The 24,974-nt window shown below is 49.9% G+C and overlaps 1 protein-coding gene across 1 annotated transcript in view; it reads right to left on the bottom strand.

The window, feature by feature from the left end:
* Positions 1-4,199: 4,199 nt before the first annotated feature.
* Positions 4,200-24,974, bottom strand: part of GPT2 (glutamic--pyruvic transaminase 2) — a 35,302-nt gene continuing 14,527 nt past the window's right edge. Inside the window, exons 5-12 of the mRNA XM_082676079.1 lie at positions 24,822-24,955; positions 22,444-22,687; positions 18,457-18,536; positions 15,861-15,997; positions 11,115-11,289; positions 9,232-9,387; positions 7,933-8,045; positions 4,200-6,657 (exon numbers count right to left, since the gene is read on the bottom strand). Coding sequence (XP_082532205.1) covers positions 6,567-6,657; positions 7,933-8,045; positions 9,232-9,387; positions 11,115-11,289; positions 15,861-15,997; positions 18,457-18,536; positions 22,444-22,687; positions 24,822-24,955 — 1,130 coding nt within the window. The 3' untranslated portion in view covers positions 4,200-6,566. The remainder of the gene's footprint in view (positions 6,658-7,932; positions 8,046-9,231; positions 9,388-11,114; positions 11,290-15,860; positions 15,998-18,456; positions 18,537-22,443; positions 22,688-24,821; positions 24,956-24,974) is intronic.

The following is a 24,974-nucleotide window of genomic DNA, read 5'->3' as shown; positions in this document are numbered from 1 at the left end:
CGATGTTTTTACAGTTTTGAAATTTAATATCTTCAAAAGGACTTCAAGGTTATGCATTCAGAGCAAAGCAGACGAAACTGGGGAGGAGATTAAAAAAAAAAAAACGGGGAAGGGTGAGCTGTGACAAAGCGAGAGAGAGGCATGGACGTATATACACTACCAAACGTAAGGTAGATAGCTAGTGGGAAGCAGCCGCATAGCACAGGGAGATCAGCTCGGTGCTCTGTGACCACCTGGAAGGGTGGGATAGGGAGGGTGGGAGGGAGGGAGACGCAAGAGTGAAGAGATATGGGAACATATGTATATGTATAACTGATTCAGTTTGTTATAAAGCAGAAACTAACACACCATTGTAAAGCAATTATACCACAATAAAGATGTTAAAAAAAAACCCCACAAAAACAGGAGAGTCAGCCCTTCATATCTGTGAATTGAACCAACCTCAAATCAAAAAATATTTTTTTCAGAAAATTCCAAAAAGCAAAAGTTGAATTAGCCACACACCAGCCACTATATACATTGTATTTACAACTATTCATGTAGCATTTACATTGTATTCGGTATTATAAGTGATGTAGAGATGATTTAAAGTATATGGAAGAATATGTGTGAGTTATATGCAAATACTGTACCATTTTATATAAGGGATTTGAGCATCCTCAGGTTTTGGTATCCTGGGAGATCCTGGGACCAATCCCCCATGGATACTAAGGGATGACTCTATATCTTCTAATTTTTTTAGTGACAGATTCTTTTTTTAAATTGTAGTTGATTTACAATATTATATTACTTTCAGGCGTACAGCATAGTGGCTCAGTATTTTAATAGATTATACTCCATTAAAAGTTACTGCAAAATAATGACTATAGTTCCCTCTGCTGTACAATATATCCCTGTTGCTTATCTACTTTATATATAGTAGTTTGTATCTTTTAATCCCATACTCCTATCATGTCCTTTCCCCTTTCCGTCTCCCCACTAGTAACCAGTAGTTTGTTTTCTATATGATACTGTTTTGCTATACACATTCATTTTTTAGATTTCACGTATAAGTGATGCAATACACAATTTGTCTTTCTCTGACTTACTTCACTTCGTATGATATTCTCTAGGTCCATCCACATTGCTGCAAATGGCATTATTTCATTCTTTTTTATGGCTGTATTCCATCGTGTGTATGTATGTATATATACAACATCTTCTTAAGCCAATCTTCTGATGATGGGCACTTGGATTGTTTCCATGTCTTGGCTATTGTAAACAGTGCTGCAATGAACATTGGGATGCATGTATCTTTGTGAATGAGTGTTTTCATTTTTTCCAGATATATACCCAAGAGTGGGATTGTTGGATCATATGGTAGTTCTATTTTTAGTTTTTGAGGAACCTCCATACTGTCTCCATAGTGGCTGTATCAATTTACATTCCCACCAATAGTGTAGCAGGGTTCCCTTTTCCCTGCACCCTCTCCAGAATTTGTTATTTGTAGACTTTTTGATGATAGCCATTCTGACCAGTGTGAGGTGGTATTTTTTTTCTTTCTTTCTCTAATAATTAGCGACATCAAGCATCTTTTCATGTGCCTGTTAGCCATCTGTTACGTCTTCTTTGGAAAAATGTCTATTCAGGTTTTCTGCCCTTTTTTTTTTTTTTTTTTTTTTTTTTTTTTTTTGCTGTACGCGGGCCCCTCACTGTTGTGGCCTCTCCCGTTGCAGAGCACAGGCTCCGGACGCGCAGGCTCAGCGGCCATGGCTCACGGGCCCAGCCGCTCCGCGGCATGTGGGATCTTCCCGGACCGGGGCACGAACCCGTGTCCCCTGCATCGGCAGGCAGACTCTCAACCACTAGCGCCACCAGGGAAGCCCCTGCCCATTTTTTTTTTTTTTTTTTTTGATTGGCTTTTTTTTTTTTTTTTTTTAACCTTGAACTGTATGAGCTGATTTTGGATATTAACCCCTTGTCAGTCAGGTCATTTGCAAATATTTTCTCCCAGTCAGTATGTTCTTTTCATTTTGCAAATGGTTTCCTTTGCTGTGCAAAAACTTTGAAGTCTAATTAAGGCCAATTTGTTTATTTTTGCTTTTATTTCTTTGGCCTTGAGAGAGAGATCCAAAGAAATATTGCTACGATTTATGTCAAAGAATGTACTGCCGGGCTTCCCTGGTGGTGCAGTGGTTGAGAGTCCGCCTGCCGATGCAGGGGACACGGGCTCGTGCCCCGGTCCAGGAAGATCCCACATGCCACGGAGCAGCTGGGCCCGTGAGCCATGGCCGCTGGGCCTGCTCGTCCGGAGCCTGTGCTCCGCAACAGGAGAGGCCACAACAGTGAGAGGCCCGCGTAACGAAAAAAAAAAAAAATGTACTGCCTACATTCTCTTCTAGGAGTTTTATGGTTTGGGGTCTTCCATTTAGGTCTTTAATCCATTTTGGGTTTATTTTTGTAGGTGGCGTGAGGGAAGAAATGTTCTAATCACTGTTTTACATGTAGCTGTCCAGTTTTCCCTGCACCACTTATTGAAGTGACTGTCTTCTCTCCATTGTACATTCTTGCCCCTATGCCATAGATTGATTGACCATAGGTGTGTGGGTGCCTCTTATTTTTTCAAGTGGGAGAATGAAATAGGAAACTCTAACTGACATGTCCTCTTAAGGAAGAGAGCTGGGTGGGTGTCTGGCAGTGAGTTTCATCTTTCTTTTTCTTGAGGGGTCTCCTGGCTCGGTGGCAGGATGAAGCCCAAAAGGAAGATATATGGAAGACCTCAGAAGGCATTGCGGAAAGAGTAGAGGTAGGTAGAGGCACCCCCAACTAGGTAGAGAACAGCATCAGTCCCTCCCTCCTTTGCGTCACCCACATTCTTCTTTTAAGCCCAGCCCTGTTGGGTGGATGGGATTTGAGCACTGAACCATCTGGTGGCCATTCCATCTGTAGGCTTTTTGAGTACAGTGACCACATCTTATTAGCTTCTGATTCCCCATTCCCTAGAAGTCTGTGGCTTATGCTTTCAAATCAAACATTTGAAAGCTTTCTAGGTGTGTTTACAGCAAACACTATACCAAAAATAGTCTAGAATAATTACTGTATTTCCCCATCCTTGTCTATTTAATAAAATCTTTGTAGAATAAACTACACCAAGTTTGCTCCCCAGACAAGAAGATGCACATGTCCCTGTGTGTGTGTGTGTATGTGTGTGTACAGTGTGTGTGTGCAGAGCATCTTCAGTCCCCTTGGTTATCAACCAGTAATGACTTTCAACCTGCCTTGAACACACCGCCTCCTTCCCCAGCCCCTCTCTAAAGAGCCACCTGTGGTTAAATGAGGTTTGTGGGTGTGGCACCACCTCCAGCCCCCATTTCTGTGGGGAGCAGCTTCTCCTCCAATGGCCCTGAGGGGTCTGGCCATTCTAGACCCTCCTCTACCACCGCTCATGCACAGGGCCAGCCAAAGGACTCTATTCTCAAGGGCCACAGTGACTGTTCAGAGAAGGGCATGTGGACCAAGGCAGAGCCCCTCCGTGGGATTTTTCGATGCAGAACTGGACAGATGGACAGGCAGGCTTTGCACTTAACAGTGCACATCAAAACTAAAGTCAGCATCCCTCCAGGATTTCAATAAATTCCTCTTACATGACACAATAAATTCTCTTCTGCTGAAGCTACTTTGAGTAGGTTTCCATGTCTTCCTCCTGAAAGAATCCTATTTTTTAAAAAATATATTTTCCAAATTTTCTATAATAAAGACAGACGTTTCTGTTTTAAGTGAAAAATAAAGTTCTGAATCCCAGAACCACACTTTAACATTGACAGGGATCTGGGAAAGGCTAGGGAAATGAATGAAATCGCTTGTATAGGCAGCTCCCCTTTCCCCACTGGCCTCAGGACTGCTTCTCTGGCTCTCCCTGCCTGCCTGCCCTCCCCTGCCCCCTGCGAAGAAGCTGTTAGTTCCTGTTTCACTTCCACTAGAAAATCAAGGTCTGTTTTCATTTGAACAACATTCTAAAGAATCGGTGAAGTTTCCCCACCTCAAGCAATAAAAAGCAGCCCAGAGTCCTTGGAGTTGACACCTAAGAAGAAATGGAAACTGAAAAGCTGTGACTTAGGAACGTAAGAATGAACATAAGAGTGAAGATATACAATTAGTGATGTCCGCTTGATATTTAGATTTAAACTACAAAGCAAGTTAAACACAGTCACCATTTTGGACATATATTTTATTGTTCAGAAATTTCCACCAGAGCTTATCACGAAGTACCTTTGTCAGGAGATGCCTACGAGAATCCAGAACGGCAAACAGGGACAGGCAGGCCTGTCAGCTCTTCCTGCAAATCCACAGACATGGGGACAACCAGTTCGGCCTCAAGGTGCAAGGTGATGGACCAACAAGGTATAGCCCAGCATCCCCACAGGCAGATCTAGATGAACAGCAGAAAACTTCACAGGTGTGGATTTAAAGTGCGACCTCAAATGACAAACGACTTACTCTGGTGGTGCCCAAACAAGACATCAGAATCTGCAGAAAATCAAATCTATCATGATCAGCGTTCCTACCTGAATGAAGTTAACCTCCTAAACCAGCTGACCTTATTAAGTTTTTACTCATTTATTTTAAAACCAAACCAAGTGTATATGACATCTTTTTAAAAAAATCATGTAAACATTGCAAAATTTTTAGGGGTTATTTATAATCTGAAGAGATTTATTAAAAAAACTACTGGACTTGTTAAAACTACAAATACTAACCCTACCCCACCCCCCCATGAAAAAAGCAATTGTTACAAAAATATAAAAAATATACTAGCTTCTACTATTTAACCTTTCCACCAGAAATCTCACAACTCTGGGACACATCCTGGTTTTTATACCATCAACAAGCACAAGTGCAATTTTCTCAAATTTTTAAGGAAGAAAAAGTCCCCAAACATTCCCTTTGTTACTTGAGATTGTGGCTACTTTCTTCATAGGGACTGTAATGCTAGTGGTAAGGACAGTTTGAAGTTTCCTATTGCATCCCCTGCATGGACCCGGCATGGGAATTATAGCACAGGAGGCTGCTTTCAAAGCTCACTCCTTTAGCCTTTTCAGATTTCTCTCCAGTCCCTTCAATTCCACTTTGGGACTTGCTGGATCCCCAGACTCCTGAGCTGGCCTTGGCTTCCCTAACCGCCCACCAGGGAAGGCCCACAGTAGGAAAAGAGGGCGTAAGCCTGCTGCCACCCGTAATGCCCACTTTCTGGGGGCACAGGTTGGGCCCTGCACCCAGGTTTGCTCATACCAGGGAAACTGTGCACTTGGTGGATGATCCCCCAACTCCCACCCCCTCCCCCGAGAGATGACTGATGCTACAGGACAGTCTGCAGAGTCTGGGAGGGGAGCCAGAAGCAGATGTGGAGGCAAAACACTTTGCATATAAGGTAAAATACTTCTATAAACTTTGAATCGGATCACATGTACACAGCAGCCACGCTACCAGGCACTTTGACCAATTAAGAGCTAGGAAAGGGACCAAATTCCGCTTGAAACAACTCAACAAACACTATGGGAAGGGGGTGTGGTTTAACTGTCTTCATGTCCTTAAGGATACCCCTCCCTCACTAGAACGTTTTCAGTGTTTCCTTGCCCTACTATCACCTAAAGGCTCACTCAAGCCCTTGGATGAGACTGCTTGTTTGCTGGGTAACAGTGGGATGTATCCACACACCACCAGGTAGAATCCCTCTACGTGACTGGGATATTGCTGGGCTGAACCCTGTGCCCCTGGAGTCCAAGGAGATCCCTGGACGGGCGTCCCAGCCTAAGCATGCCCAAGAGAACCCTTCACCCAAAGCCCTCGTGTGTGCAGAGTCCTCACTACCTGCTGTGTGCTCCCACGTGGAGGCCCGGTTCAAATCGGAGCCTGGCTCACACCCACTCCTCCCCTGCAGGACCCTCTGACCTTGGCCATAGCCCCCGGTGCCCGCCACCACCTAGTCTGGCATGCGGTCCAGCCCCATGCGCTGCTGCCCTTACCATTCTTGTCTGAGAGCAGGCTGCCTGCCTCCAGGTCAGAAGGGCGGGCCCTCTCGGAGCCTCCAGTGGACTCTAGGCTCTCCTGTTTGAAGGACTAGATTTTCATACTGCTAAAGGTTTTATTTCACAGATCATGGTGGTGAGTTTGCGATTTCCAGTCCTCACCATGGTTAAGTTATACATTTCCCGACACCTTGTTTCTCCAGATCTGAAACAGCTCACCCAACACACCCTGGTTGTTTCAACCCCAAAAGACTTTTCCAAAAGCAACAACAACAGATTCAGAGAACACCACCATATATGCTGAGCAAGTCCCCTCTACTTTGGTTGCATCAAAAAACAGGGCTTCTGAGACAACCCCAATTCACATTTGCTCAGAAGAGAGGTGCTCCCAACATCAAGGCACAAAGAAAGAAGTCTCCTGGGGCAAAATGACGATGAAAGCGACCAGTGGCCTTCGTAAGGCCTGAGGCGGAGTCGCTGGGGGGGCGAATCCAGTCTGGGCTGGGTGGGTATCAGGAGGAAGGCTGAGGGCCAGGTCTCCCTCTGGGGCCTGAGGAGTCGTCACGCGTACTTCTCCAGGAACTTTATGTGAAAGTCCTTCACCTTCTGTAGAACCGTCTTTAGCTTCTCCACCGGAGGAAGAATGGTCATTCTGTCAGGAAAGAGAACAGCGTCAGTCAGAGACAAGTGGCTCTGGAAAAGGGGAGAGAAGTGAACCTGGCAGGTCACTCCTCCACCTGCAGCTGCAGAGACCAGGTGGTGCGGGCAAGTTGTGTGGGGAGGGACAGGCCTGTCTTGTCCACTGCGATGGCTCCAGGCTCTGGACAGCACCTGGCACTTGTTGAACCACTTTCTCCCACCATTCACACATTTTTTTACCCAACTCGTATATGTGAACAAAAGCAATAAGCTGGTGGCAGCATCTCAGCTCACTAACACATCCACCCATAATCACAGAAGGTCTGCCCAACACTCTGACAGGTGCATAGAACTTTCTCCAGCGCACGACTCTTGGTATTTCCTATGGCTACAGAGCGAGACTCCATTCCTGCTAGACAGGCCTTTTCCATCTCCACCATCAGTCTCACAGTAAGAACCTCCAGTCATAACTTTCCTCCACAGGAATTCCCACATTGCCATGGTAACTAACTTCTCCCTCCAATACGGTCAGCCTGCTTCCCAGCCTTAAGGGCAGCCCTGGAGAAGTAACCACCTCTTGAATGACCTGTGAATTGCCAAGGTGAATCCAACAAGGGTGGAAAGGCCATCCACACCACCCACACATGTTTGTCCACTGCGGGGGATGGGGGGTGGGGGCTGGGGCCCTACCCACGGACCTTCACTGCCTCAAGACTTAGCCCCAGGTGCTAAGCCCATGATATTTCTTTTTTTAGCATCTGCTGCAGGAAACATCTGAGAGTGCTGCGCATGGAGAGGGTGCTGTTTGGAACAGAACTGGCCTCAGCGGAAGACCTGGCTGACCTGCTCCGGCTCGCCCAGCAGAGTCACATGCCTGTGAAAGGAGGCACAGCAATTCCACCATGTCTCAGAGGCAACATCTCAGCAGGCTTTTGGTGCAATGGACAAGCTATTGAGCTCCTGGATGCTGTATGATACCATCACAGAGTTGAAAAGGGACAGGGGAAGGAAAAGAAAACATAGCACGGGAACACTGCAGATGGCATATGATAGATGGGGGCAGTGGAGGGGAGATAGAGCAGTCAAGGAGATGACCTTGGCGTCGCCCACAGTCTTCCTTAGTCCCTGGCGCAGGGTCTCAGCTACCTCTGCAGCAGGACAGAATGGGAGTGGGATGGGGGGACAGGGGCTCCACACATCCCAGTCTCTGTAGGTGCCTTGATGTTAAGAAGCCCAAGTTTCCCAAGACAAACCCGGGACCAGCCCGCCGGTGCAGAGGAAGTGGTACCTGAAGTGGTAGGTGCCTTCCCTCTGCCCAAAGCCACTGCCGGGCACGACACAGATGCCCGTCTCCTCCAGGAGCTTCATGCAGTAGAACATGTCGGGGGCCATCTTATGGGCCTGTGGGAGTGGGACAGAACTTAGGATTCATTCCTGGTTTCGCACTGTACAAACATTACAATCTCAAAGCCAAATACACTTGAGATGGCAGGTTCTTTCCCATGGCAGGGCCCTTCTGCCCTCCCTTCCTGTGAGAACCAAGGCAGGATGCTGGGTGCTGTAAGCAGCTGGGGCCAGGAACAAAGAACCCAAAGGCCACTGTGGGACAGCCATGGGCTGCGGGGCTTCTGCTCTCCAGTGGGGAGTGCCAGCCTGTTGCCTGTGTACCCTACCCCCACGGAGCAGCTCCACAAGCATTGGCTGTGTCCTATACGCCAAGCCAGGGCCCTGAGGTCTCTGCCCAGGGGGCCTCGAGGAACAAGCCTCTCAGGGGCCCTACTGTTGGTGCTTCTCACACTTCGGTTTGCACAATCAGGCCACCTGTTAAATAGGTTCTCAGGCTCCAACACCAGAAATTCTGATTCAATCGGCTGAGGGGTGGGGCCAGATTTTGAATGTTTAACAAGGTATCGAGGAGGTAAGCAGGTAGAAGGACACTTTCAGAGATACGGCTCTGGCCCTTGATCCTCAAACCAGGGTCTGTGGCACCACCTGAGAACTTACTAGAAACGCAGAATCTTGGGCCCCTCCAAAGATTTCTTGAACCAGTATCGGCATTTTTAACAGGACCCCAGGTGATCCACGTACACACTCAAGTCTGAGAAGCGCTGCTCTAGGGTACTGTGGCCAGGTGAAAGAGACTGCTCTTGATGCTTCCCCAGCATCTGTTCAACAGGCAATGGACGCGCAGGCTCAGCGGCCATGGCTCACGGGCCCAGCCGCTCCGCGGCACGTGGGATCTTCCTGAACTGGGGCACGAACCCGTGTTCCCTGAATCGGCAGGCAGACTCTCAACCACTGCGCCACCAGGGAAGCCCTCTGTTCAGTTTTAAATGCATCATATCACATGTGGGCACCTGCCTTCAGCACACCGCTCACCTGGGGCCGGCCTCACACCCACCGCATCAACACAGCATGCTGCAGGGCTGGGTCTCTGAGAGCCCGTCATCTTTACACACTAAGTACCATCTGACCAACAGATACACAAAGTTCAGAGCCTCTAGGGCCAACACTTTAGCTCCCCATGGCAAGAAGCAGTCCCATGTGAACCCAGTGAGAGAGCCAGCCCTGAGCTGGCACCCCTGACCTGAGCTGCCTCCATGGCTTTGGCAGGGATGAAGATTCGAGGAAAGGCGTACATGGCCCCCTGCAAGGGGTTGCAGTGAATTCCTGGGACTTGGTTAAACAGGTCTTCTGTCAGCTTAGCTTTTCTGGCCAGATTACCCAAGACGGACTCTTTCTCCTGATGAGACAGAGAAAGCACAGGAGTTAGCATCTCTAGACATCATGGCTCCAGACCCTGGAAACTATCCCTTCAAACTGGGGCGTCAGGGCAGACTGGTGAAGGTGAGCTTGCGTGTGCATAAGCACAGCAAATGGGGGAGGTGGGCAAAACACATGTCCCTCTGCAGGAACTTCTTCCATAGACGCTCAGCCCATGAGGCTGCCATGTGCCCTGGGGCAGGAGCACATGGGCCACAGGTAGGTCCTAGGTAGCCTGTGTCATGGGTTCTACTTTTTTTTTTTTTTTTTGCGGTACGCGGGCCTCTCACTGTTGTGGCCTCTCCCGTTGCGGAGCACAGGCTCCGGACGCCCAGGCTTAGCGGCCATGGCTCACGGGCTCAGCCGCTCCACGGCATGTGGGATCTTCCCAGACCGGGGCACGAACCCGTGTCCCCTGCATCGGTAGGCGGACTCTCAACCACTGCGCCACCAGGGAAGCCCATGGGTTCTACTCTTGTACCAGGATGTCATTCCTGAAAATGAGAAAAACCAGTCCCTGCCCATTGGTCTGAATGAACTTGGGCCTGGATGGAACACCCTAGAACATGCTTCTAGGAGACAGCCCCACCACTTCATTTTGGGGAGTCACCCTTCCCCCAATCCATGTGGTGTGTTTGGGGCACGTGATCCAGGCAAAGCACATCAGTGACAGGCTCAGAGCTGGACATGTGTCCAAAGCTGGAGGAAGCAGTCCAGCACTTCTGCAAGTACTACTGGAATGTGTGGGTGAAGAGCTGTGGCCTGCGGATGAGCGGATCAGCAAAACGTAGCATGTACACACAGGGGAATGTCACTCAGCCTTAAACAGGAGGCACAGTCCGACACATGCCACAACAGGGATAAACCCTGAGGACATCATGCTAATTGAAATAAAGTCACAAGAAGACAAACACTGTATATGAGGTACCTAGAGTAGTCATATTCATAGAGAGTAGAGTAGAGGTTACCAGGGGCTGGGGGGGAGGGGGAAATGAGGAGTTATTGTTTAATGGGTACAGAGCTTCAGTCTGGGATGATGAAAAGTTCCTGGAGATGGACGGTGGTAATGGTTGCACAACAATGAGTGTACTTTATGCATTAAACTGTTCAGTTAAAAATGATCCAAATGGTAAATTGCATGTTCTGTGTATCTTACCACAATTTTTAAAAAAGGTTGTGAATCTAGAACAGCTGGGAACTGACTTCTTGGTTATATGACCAATAAATTCCATTTCTGTTTAAACTACTTAGAGTTGGGTTTTTCTCACTTGCAGTTAAAAAGGTTTGACTGCATCACTTCAAGCTGCAAGGACAGCCTGCAGCTGTGGCCCGTGGCCTAGAATCAATGCCATGCTCATTCATCTCCCCCTTTTAGTTTAGTAACAGAATCATTCCCCTCCCACTCCCACCCAGGGTGTTCTCAGGACACAAGGCCATTCCCTCTGGGCGCCTGCCCATCCGTAGTGCTCACAGGCGAGAAACAGGAAGGGGTGCACCCCGCCCCCCCCCCACATGCAACAGTCCTCCCACTTCAAATACAGCCCAGCTGCATCCTGAGACTTAACCTCATTGAGGTGAGTCAGGCGCCACGTGGAACCACGAGCACCCCCAGGAGGCCATCTAGACAGAGGCTGGCCATTGAGACAATACATGGTGAACACTGGTCACAGCAGTGATGCAGACAGGCCGTGGGACAAGCTGACTCACCCTGCTGAACTGCTCGAAGGATTCCTCTCCTGGCACCGGGGGGTTCACAACGATGTCCATGGCAGCCTGCCCAGACACTGGCGGGCACAGACGCACCGAGAGCAGCTTTACCAGCTGGCCCTTGATCTCAGGGTGCAGGTTGATCACCTCCATGTAGCCTCCTCTGTAGCCACACCTAAAAGGTTGAAGACAGGGAGAGGACCCACCAGTCACAGAGAGACCTCTACTAAGTGCATCCAGCCGGCCAGAATCTTTTGTAAACATCCCCATGCCCAACACTGAGTTTCCAGGTGTGGCTGAGTTCTTGCCAGTGGAAAGTGAAAGGGAGTGATATGTGTAAATTCCACATCACTTCCTTAAAAGCATGCTCTCTCCTTCCTCTCTCCCTTTCCCCACTTCCTGAGGAATGCACACACCAGAGCAGCAGCCTCAGTGCCCCATGTTGAGAAAACAGGGCCAGCCCACCAGCCCATCTCTGAATGACCTCACGGGGCAGAGCCAGTCCTGGACTCCCCCTACCTTTGGGCTGTTATCACAGAGACACACTTCCATCTTGTTTGAGCCACTGTATTTTGGGGCCTTTTGGTTAGAGCAGCTTAGCCTGACTCTTAACTTATACGCTAGCCCTGCTCCAAAGGGGCATGTGATTCAGGCTGGGCACCCCCTGCACAGGTTCGAGGGGTGGGCATGTGAGCAGTAGCCTGAGGATTTGGCTAGAACTTTCTGATGCCTGAAAACAAAGCCAACCCAAAGGAGAGCAAAGCAGGGAATTCCCTGGCGGTCCAGTGGTTAGGACTTGGCACTTCCACCGCCGAGGGCCAGGGTTCAATTCCTGGTAAGGGAACTAAGACCCCACAAGCCAGGCAGTGTGGCCAAAAAAAAGGAAAGCAGAGCTGAGAAAGAAAACAAGACAAGGCCAGAAAGCAGAAAGAGATCTGGTGACACTTTTAAGCCCCCTGATTAAACTTTACTCTTTGACTTTTTAAATTTTATTTACTTTTTATTTTTTTTTTGGCTGCGTTGGGTGTTTGTTGCTGTGTGCGGGCTTTCTCTAGCTGCGGTGAGCAGGGGCTACTCTTCGTTGCGGTGCGCAGGCTTCTCATTGTGGTGGCTTCTCTTGTTGCAGAGCACGGGTTCTAGGTGTGCAGGCTTCAGTAGTTGTGGCTCGCGAGCTCTAGAGCACATGCTCAGTAGTTGTGGTGCATGGGCTTAGTTGCTCTGCAGCATGTGGGATCTTCCCAGACCAGGGCTCAAACCCGTGTCCCCTGCACTGGCAGGCGGATTCTTAAACACTGCACCACCAGGGAAGTCCACTCCTTGATTTTTTTTTTTTTTTTTTTTGCGATACACAGGCCTCTCACTGCTGTGGCCTCTCCCGTTGCGGAGCACAGGCTCCAGATGCGCAGGCTCAGCGGCCATGGCTCACAGGCCCAGCTGCTCCGCAGCATGTGGGATCTTCCCGGACCGGGGCACGAACCCGTGTCCCATGCATCGGCAGGCGGACTCTCAACCACTGCACCACCAGGGAAGCCCTCCTTGACTTTTTACTGATAAAGATTAAAATAAATTTTTTTTAAGATTTATTATTTACTTATTTATTTAACTTTATTTTTGGCTCCGTCAGGTCTTAAGTTGCGGCACGTGGGATATTCGTTGAGGCGTGTGGGATCTTTCATTGCGGCGCATGGGCTTCTCTCTAGTTGTGGCGTGCGGGTTTTCTCTCTAGTTGTGGCGCGTGGGCTCTGTAGTTTGTGGTACGTGGGCTCTAGTTGAGGCGTGCAAACTCAGTAGTTGTGGCGCGTGGGCTTAGTTGCCCCATGGCATGTGGGATCTTAGTTCCCTGGCTAGGAATCAAACCCACGTACCCTGCATTGTAAGGCGGATTCTTTATTTTACTTTATTTTTTAATTTTATTTTTGGCTGTGTTGGGTCTTCATTGCTGCACGCGGGCTTTCTTTAGTTGCGGTGAGGGGGGCTACTCTTTACTGCAGTGTGCGGGCTTCTCATTGTGGTGGCTTCTCTTGTTGTGGAGCACAGGTTCTAGGTGTGCGGGCTTCAGTATTGCAGCTCGAGGACTCTAGAGCACAGGCTCAGTAGTTGTGGCGTACGGGCTTAGTTGCTCTGCGGCATGTGGGATCTTCCCTGACCAGGGAATCGAACCCACGTCCCCTGCACTGGCATGTGGATTCTTAACCACTGTGCCACCAGGCAAGTCCCTGTAAGGCAGATTCTTTACCACTGGACCACCAGGGAAGTGCCCTGATATGGATTTTTTAAAAAGCCTCTTTGATGTAGGCCAGTTCAACTTGAGTTTCTGTTACGTATTTCCAAAAGCATCCTGACTGATATACAGTCAAATCTCATGAAAATAAGCTGAGATCATACAGTCAAAAACAAAAACAAAAACCTTTCAGAACGAAGTCAGCTCCATCAGCCACACTTTCTGGACTGTGATTGATAACATTCAGACTAATAAGCACAGAAACGCAGGCACCAGCTCCTGCCTTCCTCTGTACGTGTACCACACCCACACAACCTCAGAGCACCTGATACGATGAGACACTCGATAAAACACTTTTGGGATCAGGCTGCAGAATGAACTGGCAGAGACAGATCCCCATGTGATCCCTCAACTCGCTTTTCCAATGCGGGAAGATAAATTCTGGCATCTCGGAAATGTTTCCTGTAACAAAGTTGAAAGAAGAAACTTTCTGCTTTATTCTCTGCTGATGAGCAGAATATCAAATTGGGCAAATCAGTCTGATCCTAGGTAATCAGGATCTGAGGGCAACAGGATACCACCTCAGGTTACCAACATCCAGGGTATTACCATTAAAACAGTCATCAGTAACACAGATGGAAAGATGGGTGGGAATGTGACAAACACACTTGAGTTTGAAAAATGAGTTAATGGAGAACATATTTGTTTAGGAAAAGAGCTACACAACACATGAAAGCCTAGCAAGGAGACAGCATCACTACTGGGGTAGACCAGAAAGACCAGCATAGATCAACCCCTGCCCACATCAAATATAGCCAAGAACAGTTGGGTGACCATCCCAAGGGGACAGCTCCCTTGACCTGGCTAAAATATTTCTTGAAGCTTCGCAGTTACACTGGCCTGCACACCTCCTCCTGACACCTGGCATAAAGCAGAACTCCCACAACGCTGGGGAATGAATGTCCTTAGCTGTAAATACACTGGCCTTTCCATCTCAGTCTAGTTTGTAGGCTCCTCCTCTCCTCCCCTAACTGCTGAGCAGGGAGGGCCTGGGCCCAGTCCTTGGACCTCTTCTCTATTTGTACTCACCCCTGGTGAGACATCCAGGCTCAGAGATCTGTCTAACAACTCATACATTGACATCTCATAAACTTTAATCTCCAGCTGGATATCAGCCCTGAGCTGCAGACTCACACATCCATCTCCATCTGGACATCCAATAGGCATCTGCAAATTCTACACATCCAAAACCAACTTCTAATTTTACCCCAAAACCTGCTTCACAAACAGCAATCCTCATCTATTGATGGCAACTCTATCCTTCCTGCTGTTTGAACAAAAAACTTGGGAATCATCCGAGACTTCCCTCTCTCACACCCACCTTTTCCATCAAGCAACACCTGTCAACTCTACCTTCAAACATATCCAAGATCAAACATCTTCTCCCCACCTCTACCCTGGCCCACGATATCTCCCCTGGACCATAACAGCCTTTTGACTCGAATGCCCACTTCTGTCCCTACCCTCATCACACAGCAACCAGAGAATCTGGTAAAACATAAGTCAGGAGAAGTCACACCTCTGTGTAAACCCTCCAAGGGTTCCCATCTCACTCTGAGTAAAAGTAAAAAATAACCTAAGTAGCTCGGGTGATCTGGCCTCCTATGACTTTTTTTGGTCGCAACTTCTGCCACTTTCTCTCTCACTCCTTTCTAGTCTCCTTGCCACTCCTCAAACAGCTGCTCCTTCCACCTCAGGGCCTTTGCATGTGCTGTTCCCTCTGTCTGGAATGCTCTTTCCTCAGACATCTGTGTAGCTCCCCACAACCCCTCCCTTGGGTCTTAACTCAAAAGCCAACTCCTCAGTGACCAGACCCCACCTCTCGGCATTCCCATCTCTTCTCTAATTATTTTTGCCCACTTGACATGTGATATTCGTTTGTCTATTGCCTCTCTCTCCTCACTAAAGCATAACTCTGTGAGGGCAGGGATGGCTGTGGTTTGCTCACTGCTATAACCTCAGTGCCAAGATCAGTACTGGACTCATAGCATGTGCTCAATAAATATTAGCTGAATGAATGAATACAGGATTGAAGCTGACTCTGGCCCCAGAGGTCACATAGTGCTGAGGCAGGGTGCATACAGAGCTCCTGCACACAGAGCTTGCCCTACTGGCCTGACAGCATTTGTCCACTCAACCTGCCTTCCCTGGCCCTCAGAGTTCAGTCACTGTCAGAGCAACAGCGACATGGCTGGCAGAAAACACTAGCGTTGGAAGCTGCTGTGAGGTCCTGTTTTCATTTTCATCACAGCCTTATTTTACACGAGCCCTTGCACAAGGTCTGTCCTCACACCACCATGCTCCCTTTGGGGAGGTGTGGTCTGTCTCCTCCTGCTTCTTAGATCAGCAGAGTCGGTGGATAAGGGCAGCTGTCTCTGTCCAGCAGACTGAGGTGGGGCAGAGCGGAGAAGCACAGGGACCAAGCAGGCCCAGGGGCAGCGGGAGGGAGGTGGGGGCCCACATACTCGCCCATGTAGCCCTTGGAGGTGGAGTGGAAGGAGGCGAGCTCCACGTTGCTGGAGTACTCGGGCCCCATCTCGTAAAGCACCTTCTTAAAGGAGTGAAATCTGCAGTCTGGAGAGTACACGTTGTCCTGGTACACCTGCAGGAGGGGACGGGATGGAGACAGTCATCGCAAGTCCCCCAGAAGCCTGAGCCACCTAGGCGCCGGCTGAGGGAGGGCACGGGTGCTCCAGGCCAAACTGCAGCCAGGCAGCCTGCCGTGAAGCCCAGCCTCGGACACCACTGCCAAGCCAGACATGCCTGGCTCTTCTTACAGAAGAGCAAGGAGGGAAGGCCTCGGGATGCATGCCCACTGGATTCTCCCACCCAGTCTCCAGATCTCCTTTCTGCCTCATGTGCCAGTGACGACATCAAGTACCCCACTTGCCCAAGCAGGTTTCCTCCCGGAGTGTGATGCTCACTTCCGTCAATAAGATGAGTGGTGAAAGCAGTTCATGTACCTGTCCTGACCTCCGCACCTGAAGTGCTAACTGTGTACCCTCCGCACGTCACGGCACTCACCCAGCTCTCTGTCCACCATTGCTGTCAGTGCCCACACTGGACCCAGCAGCCCCCACACTGGACCAAACAGCACCCACACTGGACCAAACAGCCCCACACTGGGCCAAACAGCCCCACACTGGACCCAGCATCCCCTACAATGGACCAAACAGCCCCACACTGGACCCAACAGCACCCACACTGGACCCAGCAGCCCCCACACTGGACCAAACAGCCCCCACACTGGACCAAACAGCACCCACACTGGACCCAGCAGCCCCCACACTGGACCAAACAGCCCCCACACTGGACCCAGCAGCCCCCACACTGGACCAAACAGCACCCACACTGGACCAAACAGCACCCACACTGGACCCAGCAGCCCCCACACTGGACCAAACAGCCTCCACACTGGACCCAGCAGTCCCCACACTGGACCAAACAGCCCCACACTGGACCAAACAGCCCCCACACTGGACCCAGCAGCCCCCACACTGGACCAAACAGCCCCACACTGGACCAAACAGCACCCACACTGGACCAAACAGCCCCCACACTGGACCCAGCAGCCCCCACAATGGACCAAACAGCGCCCACACTGGACCAAACAGCACCCACACTGGACCCAGCAGTCCCCACACTGGACCCAGCAGCCCCCACACTGGACCAAACAGCACCCACACTGGACCCAGCAGCCCCCACAATGGACCAAACAGCCCCCACACTGGACCCAGCAGTCACCACACTGGACCCAGCAGCCCCCACAATGGACCAAACAGCGCCCACACTGGACCAAACAGCCCCGACACTGGACCAAACAGCACCCACACTGGACCCAGCAGCCCCCACACTGGAGCGAGCAGCCCCCACACTGGACGGAGCAGCGCCTCCCTGTCCCCACACAGTCTAGCGCGCCGCAGGCAAGCGTCCCATCTGCCCTTGGAGATGAGCGTCCCATACCCAGTTTGGACATCAGGGAAACCAAGGCTCTCTGGAGTGCTGTGGGTCAGCAGGAGGGTCAAGCCAGCTGCACCTTCAACAAGCCAGGCAGAGCTTCCTTCTCCCCCACCCCTCCATTCCCAGACCCCGAGGGAAGAGGTTTGTGCACCAGGTCACTCTGCTGTACGTTCTTTCCTATAGAAATGAACATTTTAGGTCCATCTGCTATTAATCACGGCAACAATTTCGTGGGTAAGCTCTGTGTGTGGGGCGGGGCGGTGCGGGTGCTGAGAAGCAAAGAAATGAAGCTTGTGTGTTAGAAGCTACGACTAACTAGAAATCATGCAGCAATGAAGAAATGAAAACAGGATATGACGGGTCTTTCATTTCTTTCCTTGCAGGAAAAGAATGGGCATGCCTTGTCTCCAGAACTGGGGTTCAAGAAGCAGCAGCTGTGGGGGGTTAATTAAGACTCCCCTCCTCACAGGACATAGCATCAGGCCCACCTAGCACCCACTTTCCCTGCTTGAGAAAGAGGCCCTGAATTTGCCTCAGTGAACACGACCACCCCCCGCTCTCTGCAGGTTTGGGGGCACCGGGCAGAGACACTGCCCCGTGCCCAGGCCTGGTCAGTTTGCATATTGCAACCACGGGGCCACAGTAATTGGCTCAGCAATGGGTGTTTGACCCAAGCTGCACCAGTGAAGCTCAATTCTGAGACTTTTGCTGGAACCACCAGGAAGAAATGCTCTCTTTCTAGACTGCGAAGATAGCAGGCCCGTGTGTGAGGCCAAGGCAGCAGGATGGAATGAAAGGAGGTGGAAGATGTGGTCTGAGTCCCTGGATCCAGCCCCACTCCTGAGACCCTACCACCTTTTTACTTTTCAAGTTTAAAGTAGTTTGGGTTAGATTTCTGAAACTTATAACCAAGATTCCAAACCAATGTTGGGATGATTTTTGGTCAGTCTCACAGGGTGTAACACTGAACATCCTCAACCTTGTTAGAATCTCTCTTCCAACACCTAGAAAATTCTCTCTGGCTATAGAAAAACCAGGTCTGGCTCCCTCTCCCAGAAGAGAAAGCGCACCCTCACCTCTGAGAGCCAAGGCTGCTCTTACCTCATCAGCCAGGAGAAAGAGCTTCTCTTCCCAGGCAAAGTGAATCACGTCTTCTATGCACTTTCTGCTCTGCACCTGACCTAAAAAGTCCCCAAACAAAAGCAGAAGGTAGGTTGTAATGCTGTTTAAATTGTCCCCAGGCAAGAACCCCAACCAGAATCGCTCAGGTATTTGTATTCCCCAGGACCCTGTGGGACCACCCTCCCTAGCTGCTGTGACTCGGGGGGTTCAGTCAACCTCCAGGGAGTCCCGACGGTCAGCCCCGTCCCTCTGACTCACTTAAGCTGGGTACGTGGAGGGAGCAGTGTTTCACACCCAGCCTTCTTGCTATTCTTATTGGAGGTGTGTGTGTGTGGAGGGGGTATAGTTGTATTAATCTGTGCTGGAGGGCAAGAAGGCATGACAACATCATAAAGAGCGGGAAAGTTAAACTGAAGGAGTTTAATCATTCAGCCCCACTCTCGTCCTCACCCCACAGCGGCAACACCAGGAGAACTGCACTGGCTACACCTTCTGCCCACACAAGCTCCGTGAGGCAGGGACAAGGTCTGTGCGCTCAGTGCTGACCCTCAAAGCCAGCACTCAGCAGGGCTCCGGTAAATACTGTGGAATAAGCTCTAAATGAGATGAGCCTGCCTGCTAGCTCTGGCTTCTCCTGTCAGCAGCTACATGGGAGCTGCCCTCTGAGGATGCTTCCGGGTACCCGCAGTGTCCCTGCCAGGGTCTCCCTTCAGGGCTTGACTCAACATTTCATCCATCTTAGAGAAATGAGTGCCAGCCAGCAGCAAAATATTCACCCATCAGTTCACAGGAAATACTGTGGGTTTAGGTGGGGAAAGGAACAAATGCAACAAGGTAGAAATGAACCTTTTCCCAATATTTCCTGACGCCCACTGTAAGTGTGGCACTGGGTTGTCTGACGTGCTCACATAGCCTCTGGGAAAGCACTAGTCAGGCATGCTGACTTCTCACAAAACGCTGTTTCTTTACTATACATAACTGTGCATCTATGGATGTTACATATATGTATATATTTATGTGTGTATGTATGGGCACATGTGTCATTTATATATGTATCTATATCTAGATGCAAACCAGTATGTAGAGTATGTTACCTTCTTGTTAAAACTAACTATATTCTTGCCCATGTAAGAATAACAAGAATAAGTCTTAGAAAAAATATATAGATGTATCTTATAAAAGTATGGTATGATTCAGCCAGAATTTCAGACTTAAACTGTCTAAGCAATGAACCAATTCCTTTCCTAAGGGAACAACCTGTCTCCTGCCAAGAAAGGGTCAACCGGGCTTCCTATGAAGCAAGCTCATGGCTCTGGGAATTAGGAAGGGTAGTAGCCCTGGATGCTACAAGGAACCAGCTGCTGTTCCCACAGACAGACAGGAGCTGCCTATCCAGGGGGCTGAGCCTGCCTAAAAATGCTGCTGGTCTTCTCTCCCAGGGCTGCCATCCCACAAAGTGTATCCTGTTAGAATGCAAGCAAAGGTTTGAGCACCAAGAGCATCAAACCATGTGTACATACTGCCAGGGGGAGTGCTGAGAGAACTGAGTAAGGGCCAGGCCTCAGGAAGCCTGTAGCTCGGGAGAGCAAAGGAGACCTGCTGTGCGCAAATAATCCCTGTGATATGAGCGATGCAAACTGTAGGACAAGGACAGAGCTTACTTCTCTCCAGTCTTCGCCTGGGACGAAGGAGTCACTCAGAACATGCCTGCTGAGCCAATGGATGGACAAACACACATGGTGGTACAGGAGGAGAGTCACATAGGCTCTAGAGGGGCAGGGCACAGCTGTGCCCAGCAGGGGGAGACATGAGCCCACTGCACAAAAGAGGTGGCTCTGCTGTAGGCCTCAAAGCTGGGGAGAGGTCTAAGTGCCCCTTCCCAGAGGCCAGGCCAAAGGAATTTCCCACAAACTAATGGGGATACCTGTTGCTTGCACCAGCCCTGCATTCTGCCCTTTTTTGAGCAACAACACTCAGCTGTCCCAGGGAGAACTCCCTCTCTTTAAACTCCAGCAAGGGACATGGGATACAGACCCAGCCAATCAGCCTCAGTGATTTAACTAGGTCAGGCACGGGCAGGTTGGTCAACGTGGGCCAATGAGAGTCTGGCCTGTGGCTTTGGCTGAAACTATAGGCAAGGCTCTCTGTGGAGGACGCTTAGGTGCTGGGCAATGACTGGAACTGCTGAAGGCCACTCCCAGGACAGATGCTTCCTGAGAAGGATTCCAACCCAGAGAAGAGCAGAGCTGGGAAATGGCCTGGGGTTCCTATGACAATGACGCTGATTGAAGTGTGCTGCTTTACCCTGGACGTCACAGATCCACTCCCTTCAAGTCTTAAGATGAGTTTCTGTCTTCAATCCCAAAGAGCCCTGTTAGCCACTTATATCCCAGTCCATTTTGATACCTTTTAGCCAAAGTGGTCACAGTGTGTGGTTCAGGCAAGATACATGGTTATCACAGATAGGTTTCTATTTTTCCATCCCCCATCTTCCAATAGCTGATTTTCACCCATTAAGACCCCAGAGAGGGAATTCTCTGATGGTCCAATGGTTAGGACTCAGTGATTTCACTCTCAGGGCCCAGGTTCAATCCCTGGTCGGAGAGCTAAGATCCCACAAGCTGTGCAGCATGGCCAAAAAACCCAAAAAAACTGCTTATATTAACATATACTCACATGACTCCCCCACCTTTGACCTAAAACAGGAAAGTCTCTAGTGCAGTTATTTCTCCCAGGACAGCCAGGTGAAGATTTATGTTAGCACCTGGCCAAGAAGTCACCAACCCTATGATATAAACTAGGTATACAGAGTATTTCCTAAGATGTAGGGCCTACTACTCCAACTTTGGGACCAGTAGCATCAGCATCACCTGGGGGCTTGTTAGAAATGCAAATTGTCAAGCCCCACTCCAGCCTAATTACATCAGAATACCTAGAAGTGGGGCCCAGCAGTTTGTTTTTTTCTTAACAAGCTAAAGTTTTAGAACGATCATCCTAGGGCAGTGTTTCTCATCCTCAGCTGCACAGAATATTGATGCCTGGGCCCCATCCCCAGAGATTCTGAGGTGCAGCCTGGCCTTTAACATTTTTAAAAGCTCCCTTTGTGATTCTAATGTGCAACCAGGATTGAGAACCCAGCTCTGTCATTTTCCTACTGAACCAGGGTTAGACCCTTCATCCCTTCCCCCAAGCAGTTGGCGTAAATAAACCAGGGTGGAGGGCAGCTGCACCCATTTTCTGCGCTCAGGAATTCAAGTGGCGCTTTCAGCTGATTGAAGCATCATTTGATGTTCCCAAGAAACAGATTCCACAATCAACTCCACCACGCTTTGGCCCTGACCCAGTTTATCTCAACAAAGGAGGAGAGAGGAGCCCTTGTTCTCTGCATCCGAATAGCATCGGGGGCACATGAAGCCAGCAGCCTGGAAAGATCAAAACAGGCAGAACTGTGCATTTTTTTTAAAAAAGAAAAATATGCAAAATTAGGAGTGATTTTCAACTTCTGGAATCAGGTTTTTTTGGTTTGTTCGCTTTTGTTTTTAATATGGCATTTCCTTTTCAGGCCTCAAAGTACACAGTAATGCTGTGTCAAAGAAAAACAACGCACACACCAGCAATCTGAAAACTGGTTCAGAAAAACAAGTAGGAGTAAGGGTAAAATGAGGCCTATGATTAATGGTGACGGTTTGTGCGTGACCTCAAAGAGAAGATTCTTTGCAAATGCAAGAACAGGAGAAAAACTGGTCTTAATACAACCCTGCCCAGGAAAATGCCTGCATTTGCTCACCTCCTAAGGTGGTCTGCAGCAAATTTTATGGCTTTAGGTTAGCAAATCTGAAGTTGGATTGGGAACCTGGGAGCAAAGAGGACTTCATCATTTCTTAGATCTTTAGTGTCCAGACATCCAGTACTCCAGCCACCCTGCCCCTGCTCCCCAAGAAACTGGCAAGGTAGTAAAGCACAGACCTGTGGGGTTCCCGGGGTTGATGATGCACAGCACCTTGGGGTCACAGTGCTCTTTGGCCTCCCGCACGGCCCGCCGGAGCTCATTCACGTTTAGGGCCCAGCAGTTGTCCTCATCCAGGTAATAGTTCACCTGGATGGCATCGAGTTCAGAGATGACCGCCGAGTAGAGGGGGTACTGCGGGATGGGTATCATCACACCCGTCCGTGACTTGCCACCCCCGGAGACCAGGATCTTCAGGATCGTCTGCAACCGAGAAGTCATATCTTGCAAGGCCACTGCCACTTCCCACCCGCGGGGGCTGACCAGCAGCAGGCAAGTTGGAAGGCCCCAACCCTGCCTTTCACCAGCCACCCCACTGCCTGCCTCCAGTGCAGCCCCATGGGAGTGGCTGAACTTCCCTGAGCCTCACTTTCCTCATCTGTAAAATGAGGTCTGCTGTGAGAAATAAGCAAAATGTTTTAAAGTTCTCAGTACAGTGCATGGTATGTAGTTTAACACGCAATACTTGTTAGTATTTTTTAAAGAGGTCTTTTAAAGCAGTAGCCCACAAACTGGCCCTGTCTCAGAATTATTCTGACCTCACCCCTGAAACTCATTCTGTATGTCTTGGGTGGAGCCCAGGAATCTGTCTGGCCGGTAGCTATCAGTGCCCAAGGCTGGACAGACCCCTGAACAAGGGATTGTTGAAATGGGATAAAATACCCAGCTATGGCCACCAGGTGGCGCTTCAACCTGGCTGTTTCCAAAGCTGAGCGCGCCCTAGGTTCATAGGATTCCTGAGAAACCAGGCCTGGGGAGTCCTGTGGGGCACTGGTGGAGGTGGCAATAATTCACTGGATTAATAAGCCCAAACTCTTCTGGGCGAGTCCCCACCTTACACAGACTTAGCTCCTTTCTCAGGTTCGGCTCCTTGCTGCAAGAATGCCACTGGATTAAAAACTGCAATGACTTGATTCTTTCACTAAATCTTGAGGACCCCTCCCCCAACCGTCCTCTGGAACCTCTACCTATACCTGGGCTTATCTGGGAATAGAGACGGGCCTTGGCAGAACACGGTGGAAGATGCCATGGTTGGGAGCCTGAGTCCAACACTAGAATCTCAAATGCCACAAGAGGCTGACTTAGAGCAGGCAGACCACCTAAGGTCTCTGGGCCTCAGTTTCCTCCTGGGTTCCAGGAAGAGTTTAATGCATTTGAAAGGCTTTAGGAAAGGACTAAAGCATTTAACAAACAACAAAAACAGGAGCCTTTGGAAGTCAAGAGACACAGACAAAGATAACTCCATTACAGGAAGGGTCAGACAGGACAGGCTCCCTGAGTAGGGAGAACAAAGTGAGTGGATGGCACTCAGCACTGACTGGGCACGGGGGCAGGGTGCTGGAAGGGAAGGGAGGCTGCAGGTTCCTCAGGCCCTGGGTTCAGCCCCTTCTGCTATGGAACACTTGATACCAGCCCCTCGTCACCTCTTCCACGGCTGATCCCCAGCCCAAGCCACCTCTTCTCTTGCCTCCTAAACACTCCTTTACATCTATTATGCCCCCTCCTGCCACACTTAAAGCTTAAGAACCTAAATATAATTATGTCCCTCCGCCTACTTCAAATCCTTCAGTGGCTCCCAGGCTCTCAGGACAACAAGGCCTCACCTGCTTCCCAGCCCACTGCTGGTAACTGGCCCTCACCATGTGTGCTCGTCCCCCCGATGCTGTTTCCAGACACACAGCCTCCTTCCAGCTCAAGGCCTCTACATATGCTGACCTTCTGCTCCGAACCTGTCTCTCCCCTGCCTTCCTGAGTTCACAGGTACGCAGCTTCCAGATCTCTATCTGTTCAGCCTTCCTTGGAGAAACCTTCCTGCCCTCCCCAGCCCCCCAGGTCAGAGTCCCTGCTGCTCCCTCCTGTAACACTTTGTCCTCTTCCAGAAGAGAAACTGAAAGCTTAAGATTTGACATGTATTTATGTGCTATTAATGCCAGTCTTATCCAGCACTGATGTGTAAGCAGAGGCCAAACGTGTTTGTCTCCCCAGCACCTGGCACAGTGCCTCGCAGAGCAGATACACCGTATGTGCTGAGTGAGAGAAAGGCCGATGTCGCCAGGAAGACGGGCACCCTCGAGTGACCCCTGACTCCTCCCAGCTGGACCTGCTGGTGCCACTCTGGAGGGAAACTGAGGCTGCAGGGGTACCCAGGTTCATGAAGACTGAACAAGGTAAGGAGAGCAGGCTACCAGGGTGGGGCAAACAGCAGCGACCAGAGGGAGGCCAACCTCTCCTCCCAGGCTGTCCCCCTGCTAACAGGCTCACACACTCGGCTCTAACATGCAAGGCTGTTCTTCACGTGGGTGAACAGTGGACAACAACAAGCTACCCTCACACGTACGGAAATGCCGTCACTAGCTCCAGTGGTCAGGTAAATGTTGTCCGGGTCTGCAGGTACACCACCATCTCTCCTGGTGACATAGGCAGCCACATCTTCACGGATGCAGTTGACGCCCTGGCTAGCGCTGTAAGATCCTGTTAAGACAGCAAGCAA

The sequence above is a fragment of the Grampus griseus genome, assembly GCF_964374135.1.
Source record: "Grampus griseus genome assembly, chromosome: 19".
In the NCBI taxonomy this organism is placed as follows: domain Eukaryota; kingdom Metazoa; phylum Chordata; class Mammalia; order Artiodactyla; family Delphinidae; genus Grampus; species Grampus griseus.
This window is presented reverse-complemented; position numbering and strand designations above follow the sequence as displayed.